Here is a 7,500-nt window from a genome sequence, read left to right on the forward strand (position 1 = left end):
GTGCAGGACGAGAGGCAGCTGGTCAGACACGTGTTGTTGTGTCTGCTGCTCATCGTGAGCCTGCTCGCTGTGAGTCACGACTCTGGTCTCCTCTGAACCTCTAAACTACAACTCTGGTCTCCTCTGAACCTCTAAACTACAACTCTGGTCTCCTCTGAACCTCTAAACTACAACTCTGGTCTCCTCTGAACCTCTAAACTACAACTCTGGTCTCCTCCTTCTTAGCTTGTTAGCTAGTGATGTTGTTAGCTAGTGATGTTGTTAGCTAGTGATGTTGTTAGCTAGTGATGTTGTTAGCTAGTGATGTTGTTAGTTAGTAGTGAGGTTAGTTAATCTGACAGTCTTCTCTCCGACCTGTAGAACCTGTCCAGCTGTCTGTGGTGGCTGTTCAACCAAGACCCCGGGAGGCTGTACTTGGAGCTGCAGTTCTTCTGCGCTGTCGCCAACTATGGACAGGTACTGGTACTGCACGCCATGGCCACTGGACTCAAGAGTCAGAGTGATGCTTGTGCTTATTGGGGTCTGACTAATCTCTGGAACGAAAACGTGCCATGGACTGTTCCATGTTTACAAATATACAAAGTCCAGTCAGTTATGTAAATGTACCCTCATACCGTTCCATGAAGCAGGAAATTTCCATTACGTTCCAGCAGTTAGACTGACCCGCTGACTATACCTTCCCTATGCTCCCAGCAGTTAGACTGACCCCCTGACTCTACCTTCTCCATGTTCCTCAGGGGTTCATATCGTTTGGCATCTTTGGCCTGGACAGACATCTGATCATCCTGCCCTTCAAGAAGAGGTGAACAGCTCACATCTCCTCCATTCATTCTGGGTGCTGTGTCCTATGGTGTTTATCTTTCCCACTGATTCAACGTGTGTGTGTGTGTGTGTGTGTGTGTGTGTGTGTGTGTGTGTGTGTGTGTGTGTGTGTGTGTGTGTGTGTGTGTGTGTGTGTGTGTGTGTGTGTGTGTGTGTGTGTGTGTGTGTGTGTGTGTGTGTGTGTGTGTGTGTGTGTGTCAGGTTGGTGAGCCTATGGCAGGGCCGGGACAGCGAGGAGGAGGAGCCTGTGACGGTGGTACCAGAAGAGATCCGTCTCACCTGCACCCAGTTCGTCCGGTACCACAAAGACCAGTGTGTCCAGGACCTGGTACCAGTCAGGAGGTAGGCTGCACCTTAACACCATCACAATACACCATAACACCATCACAACACACCATAACACCATCACAACACACCATAACACCATCACAACACACCTTAACACCATCACAACACAGTCAGGAGGTAGGATCCACATGACACCATCACCTCCTTCCTCAGCAGTCTTAATGGCGGGGTCTGTTGTGGTCTGAAGTGTCGTTGTGTGATGAAGGTGTTCTCTGGGATGTCAAACATCTTGATCTCAGCTTTTCTTCTGACTTCTTTTACTGAATCCTCTACTCACCACCCCCCTCATTCTGTTTCTCTCTCTCTTTCTTCCCTCCCCCCCTCCTCCTCTCTCCCTCTCTCCCCCTCTCCCCCTCTTCTCTCCCTCTCTCCTCCTCCTCTCTCCCTCTCTCCATCCTCTCCTCTCTCCCTCTCTCCCCCCCTCCTCCTCCTCTCTCCCCCCTCCTCCTCCTCCTCTCTCCCTCTCTCCCCCTCCTCTCTCCCTCTCTCCCTCTCTCCACCCTCTCCTCTCTCCCTCTCTCCCCCCCTCCTCCTCCTCTCTCCCCCCTCCTCCTCCTCCTCTCTCCCTCTCTCCCCCTCCTCTCTCCCTCTCTCCCCCCCTCCTCCTCCTCTCTCCCTCTCCTCCTCCTCCTCTCTCCCTCTCTCCCCCCCTCCTCCTCCTGTCTCCCTCTCTCCTCCCCTCCTCCTCCTGTCTCCCTCTCTCCCCTCCTCCTCTCTCCCTCTCCTCCTCCTCCTCTCTCCCTCTCTCCCCCTCCTCCTCCTCCTCTCTCCCTCTCTCCCCTCCTCCTCTCTCCCTCTCCTCCTCCTCCTCTCTCCCTCTCTCCCCCCCTCCTCCTCCTGTCTCCCTCTCTCCCCCCCTCCTCCTCCTGTCTCCCCCCCTCCTCCTCCTCTCTCCCTCTCTCCCCCTCCTCCTCCTCCTCTCTCCCCTCCTCCTCTCTCCCTCTCCTCCTCCTCCTCTCTCCCTCTCTCCCCCCCTCCTCCTCCTGTCTCCCTCTCTCCCCCCCTCCTCCTCCTGTCTCCCTCTCCTCCTCCTCCTCTCTCCCTCTCTCCCCCTCCTCCTCCTCCTCTCTCCCTCTCTCCCCTCCTCCTCTCTCCCTCTCCTCCTCCTCTCTCCCTCTCTCCCCCCTCCTCCTCCTGTCTCCCTCTCTCCCCCCCTCCTCCTCCTGTCTCCCCCCCTCCTCCTCCTCTCTCCCTCTCTCCCCCCCTCCTCCTCCTGTCTCCCTCTCTCCACCCTCTCCTCCTCCTCTCTATCTCTCTCCCCCCCTCCTCCTCCTCTCTCCCTCTCTCCACCCTAGTGGTTCAGGGGAAAGCCTGAATGGCCCAGTTGGTGAATCCCTCCTCTGATACGCAGGTTTGGGGAGGGGACCCAGCCCCAGCCCCAGCTGCATGACCCTGCCCCGACCCCCCCCCAGCACCAGCCTCAGTCCCGGCCCCAGCTCCAGCCCCAGCCCCAGTCCCAGCTCCATGCCCAGTCCCAGGCCACCTTCCTGGGCAGTGACCTGGTGGACTGGCTCCTGAGGGTGGGTCTGGCGCAGGACAGAGTGGGGGCCCAGCTGTACGGGGCTCAGCTGCAGCAGGGGGGGGTCCTCCAGCACCTCACCCACCAGTACGGCTTCAGGGACGACCACAGCCTCCAGTACTGCTTCACCGAGAGGGGCCGGGGGAGGGGGGGAGGAGCTGCTGCTGCTGGACACCGTAGGTTTAGTGATGCCTGGGGGGAGGAGAGGAAGGGGGAGGGGGAGGAGCTGCTGCTGGACACCGTAGGTTTAGTGATGCCTGGGGGGAGGAGAGGAAGGGGGAGGGGGAGGGGGAGGGGGAGGAGCTGCTGCTGGACACCATAGGTTTAGTGATGCCTGGGGGGAGGAGGGAGAGGAGGGAGAGGAGGGGGAGGAGGGGGAGGAAGGGGAGGAAGGGACACTGTCCCGAAACAACACCCTAGACCCTAAACACACCTAGTGTGTAGGGGTTGTTTCTGGGGAGAGAGACAGAAAAAGAGAGAGAGAGAGACAGAGAGAGAGACAGAGTGGTAGAGAGTGAGAGGGGGAGGCCACAGGTGTCCACCACTGCTGTGTTGAGTCCAGACTGGTTCCTGCTCCAGTATTTCATCACCACTTCTCTGCATGACAGAAGAGGAGTCTGCACTGACACTTGCACTGAGAAATGAACCTCTGTTCATATGCAACCAATCAACGTGTCGTTGTTTCTGTAGGTACTGTCACCTGGGCACTGGCACTGACTTATGACGTGAGTCCCGTCCTCCGCCACCTCGGCCCCTCCGGGGGGGCTGACTAAGCCACGCAGGGTTCTCCTCTGCCCCTCCGGGGGGGCTGACTAAGCCACGCAGGGTTCTCCCTGTGTGTGTGTGTGTGTGTGTGTGTGTGTGTGTGTGTGTGTGTGTGTGCAGGGTTCTCCCCAGGATGTCTGAACAGCGTGGCGCTGGATCGCATCGTCAAAACCCGACTTGCGTTTATTCGTGTCAAAATGCACCAGAAAATACCTGGTAAAACGCAGAGTTCACTGAGGAACATCAGAACCCTTTCACTTCAGTTTTAGGCTTTTAACAACGATGTCTTTGGCGATCAAAGATAGTTACTCTGTCTTTACTAAATATATAGTTTAATAAAGATAGTTACTCTATCATGACTAAATATATAGTTTAATAAAGATAGTTACTCTGTCTTTACTAAATATATAGTTTAATAAAGATAGTTACTCTATCATGACTAAATATGTAGTTAATTTGCCTTGTAATGTTTACATAGTGGCGTCGCCAAGTTCACAAGCGTGATGCAGAAACACTGACATTGTTTGGGAGAATCTCTCTCTCTTTCTCTGTCTCTCTCTCTCTCTCTCTCTCTCCCTCCCTCTCTCTTTCTTTCTCTCTCTCTCTCTCCCTCCCTCTCTTTCTGTCTCTCTCCCTCCCTCTCTCCCTCCCTCTCTCTCTGTCTCTCTCCCTCCCTCTCTCTCTCTCTCTCTCTCTCTCCCTCTCTCTCTCTCTCTCTCCCTCTCTCTCTCTCTCTCTCCCTCCCTCTCTCTTTCTCTCTCTCTCTCTCTCTCTCTCTCTCTCACCCTTCACTAGGCTGTATGGGGGTTTCACTCTGACATTGTTTGGGGAGAATCCTGACGTGATGCTCATCAGAGGTGTTCAGTGTTCTACAACTCCCCTAACACACATGTAGAACGCACGGCCACACTGCTGTTCTACCTGCTACACTAGTATGAATGATGGAACATATTATCCTCCATATATCACTATTATATTCTTGTTATTCTTCCTGTGTGTTATTGTTCCTATGATGTGTCTTTGCCAATTGAATGATGTGTCAAATGAGGTCCACTTGAAACTTCCTCAGCCTTGCTGTTCTGTGTGTGTGTGTGTGTGTGTGTGTGTGCGTGTGTGCGTGTGTATTTTTTATGCAGGCCTGTGTGCGCGTGTGCGTACGTGTATTTTGTGTGTGTGCGTGTGTGTATTTATGTGTGTGTGTGTGTGTGTGTGTGTGTGTGTGTGTATGCATGCATTTTATGTTGAACACACTTTCTCCTTGTTTCATCCAATCAGCTGATGCTGTTTCAACTGTCTGCATGTCTCACAGCATGTCAGACAACACAGCGTCTGTTACCGTGGCGATATTATTTATCCGTCTGTTGCCATGATGACGATATATTGTTTATCTGTCTGTTACCATGGTGATATATTGTTTATCTGTGTGTTACCATGGGGATTTATTGATGTAATTATGGTCTGTCCTGTGTTACATCAGCTGTATGAGTCCATCAGATTAATGGCTGCATTATTCACATCACATCACCACCAATAAAACCTTTCTGTGAAGAAGAGACGTGTGTCCATGCTTTACTACCTCCCCCAGCCTCCCCTGGTGTTCTACCTCCCCCAGCCTCCCCTGGTGTTCTACCTCCCCCAGCCTCCCCTGGTGTTCTACCTCCACCAGCCTCCCCTGGTGTTTTACCTCCACCAGCCTCCCCTGGTGTCTCATACCGGTCTTTCACAGCAGTAGTGAAACTGCCACAGAGGCAGCAGAGTCAGATTGGAGGCTGAGGCAGCAGAGTCAGATTGGAGGCTGAGGCAGCAGAGTCAGATTGGAGGCTGGCAGCAGAGTCAGATTGGAGGCTGAGGCAGCACGTCCATGTTTGGTTGATCGACAACTTCTGACTTTCTATTGACACGATTAGAGACGAACAACAAGGATGAAAAGACAGGTGAAAAGACAGATTAAAAAACAGGTTAAAAGACAGGTGAAAAGACAGATTAAAAAACAGGTTAAAAGACAGGTGAAAAGACAGATTAAAAAACAGGTTAAAAGACAGGTGAAAAGACAGGTTAAAAGACAGGTGAAAAGACAGGTGAAAAGCTTCTAATAGTTTATTATGAGAGAGAAGGCTTTGGTTCCTAGTTTGGTAAGACATGACCTGGCTTTGTGTTGAAGCAACAGGAAGCTGTCTGTAGGTAAACTAACTCAACAGGAAGCTGTCTGTAGGTAAACTAACTCAACAGGAAGCTGTCTGTAGGTAAACTAACTCAACAGGAAGCTGTCTGTAGCTAAACTAACTCAACAGGAAGCTGTCTGTAGGTAAACTAACTCAACAGGAAGCTGTCTGTAGGTAAACTAACTCAACAGGAAGCTGTCTGTAGGTAAACTAACTCAGGCCATGATCTTGAGATATGCCCCCGTGACTCTGACTTGAATGAGTCAGGCGGTCAATGAGAGGTTTGACTTGAATGAATCAGGCGGTCAATGAGAGGTTTGACTTGAATGAGTCAGGCGGTCAATGAGAGGTTTGGACTCCACCCATCATCGTTGTGTCTGTCTGAACGATGAAGACAGACAGGTGGTGATGAATACGACTAATATATTCACACAGGTATTCAAACAGGCACCTGAGGTCTGTCTGGTTCACCACTGTCTTCACTCTACAGGGGACATTTACATTTACATTCATGGCAGACGCCTTTATCCAAAGCAACTTACAACAAGTCCATTTGAATCATCTGAACATCAGTCATCATAAGATAAAGTAATCAATGATCACACCATTTATTATTATTATTATTTTTATTAACAGGAGAGAAACTTGTACAGGGGGGTATTGGGGGAATGAGGGAGGGAGGGAGGGACAGGAAGGGAGGGAGGGAGGGAGAGAAGAAGGGAGGGAGGGAGAGAGGGATGGAGGGAGAGAAGAAGGGAGGGAGGGAGAGGGATGGAGGGAGAGAAGAAGGGAGGGAGGGAGAGAAGAAGGGAGGGAGGGAGAGAGGGAGGGAGGGAGAGAGACAGTGTCCTGGAGTCACACTATGGTAAGATGATGTGTTTACATGTACCATATTCTCTCACCATTCCCTCTGTCCTGTAACACGGACGTCACATGGGCAGCATCATACGTAACGCGTATGTAACACGTATGTAACACGTATGTAACATGTATGTAACATGTATGTGACACGTATGTAACACGTATGTAACGCGTATGTAACACGTATGTAACACGTATGTAACATGTATGTGACACGTATGTAACACGTATGTAACATGTATGTCTCCTTCCATGTAAAAAGCTTAAAATATCTACTTTTCCAGTATTTCCTGATAAGAGCTGCATTGTGCTGTAGGCTACTTCACAAACACAAACACAAACACACACACACACACACACACACACACACACACAACGTAGACACAGTTAAAAGTGCTTAGGCTTTGGGACAACAATCGTAACAATGATGGCAGTTGAGAGATTATTCTGTAGTGTATTTATGTATTTATGTTCCTGTAGCAGCATTGGCTTAGCTGAAAAGTACAAAATATGTGTAAAATATTTCAATGTACAAACTAAATCAAGTTAAAATCTTTAAAACCTCTTTTTAAAGTTTGTTTTAATGGCCAATTTGTACTGTATGTATATGTTCATGTCTGTGTGTGTGTGTGTGTGTGTGTGTGTGTGTGTGTGTGTGTGTGTGTGTGTGTATGTGTGTGTGTGTGTGTGTGTGTGTGTGTGAGGCACGGTGTGTTTTAAGACGTTGTAGCTCTCTGAAGCAACGTGGTGTAAACCAGCCAGCCCAGCTGGAGACCAGACACGGGGTCGGGGTCTCGTCCAGGTCAGGGGTTAGAGGTCAGGGGTCAGGGGTTAGAGGTCAGGGGTCAGGTGTCCTGCAGTCAGGCACCAGCGTAGCACGCTCGCGGTGAAGTCCAGGTCAGGGGTCAGGGTTTAGGGGTCAGGGGTCACGGGTGAGGTGTATTCAGGGGTCATCTCCTCTTGTGAACAGCAGCGTGACCCTGGTCCTGCCCCTGACCCTGCCCCTGGTCCTGGTCCTGACCC

The 7,500-nt window shown here is 51.1% G+C and overlaps 2 protein-coding genes across 2 annotated transcripts in view; one reads left to right on the forward strand and one right to left on the reverse strand.

Annotated features, from left to right (window-relative positions):
• The window catches only part of LOC310819501 (lysosomal cholesterol signaling protein-like), a gene marked incomplete at both ends in the record, with an annotated part of 8,438 nt that extends 4,976 nt beyond the window's left edge, over window positions 1–3,462 (forward strand). The window contains 7 exon segments of the mRNA XM_083690803.1: window positions 1–69; window positions 361–456; window positions 738–802; window positions 1,024–1,164; window positions 2,553–2,556; window positions 2,559–2,865; window positions 3,380–3,462. The exon segment at window positions 1–69 is cut by the window's left edge and continues 41 nt beyond it. Of these exon segments, the coding sequence (XP_083546929.1) occupies window positions 1–69; window positions 361–456; window positions 738–802; window positions 1,024–1,164; window positions 2,553–2,556; window positions 2,559–2,865; window positions 3,380–3,462 (765 nt within the window).
• Window positions 3,463–7,427: 3,965 nt separating this feature from the next.
• Window positions 7,428–7,500, reverse strand: part of tmem41ab (transmembrane protein 41ab) — a gene marked incomplete at both ends in the record, with an annotated part of 5,972 nt that continues 5,899 nt past the window's right edge. The window contains one exon of the mRNA XM_083690804.1: window positions 7,428–7,500. This exon is cut by the window's right edge and continues 208 nt beyond it. Coding sequence (XP_083546930.1) covers window positions 7,428–7,500 — 73 coding nt within the window.

The sequence above is a fragment of the Argentina silus genome, assembly GCF_951799395.1.
Source record: "Argentina silus genome assembly, chromosome: 19".
Classification (NCBI taxonomy): Eukaryota; Metazoa; Chordata; class Actinopteri; order Argentiniformes; family Argentinidae; genus Argentina; species Argentina silus.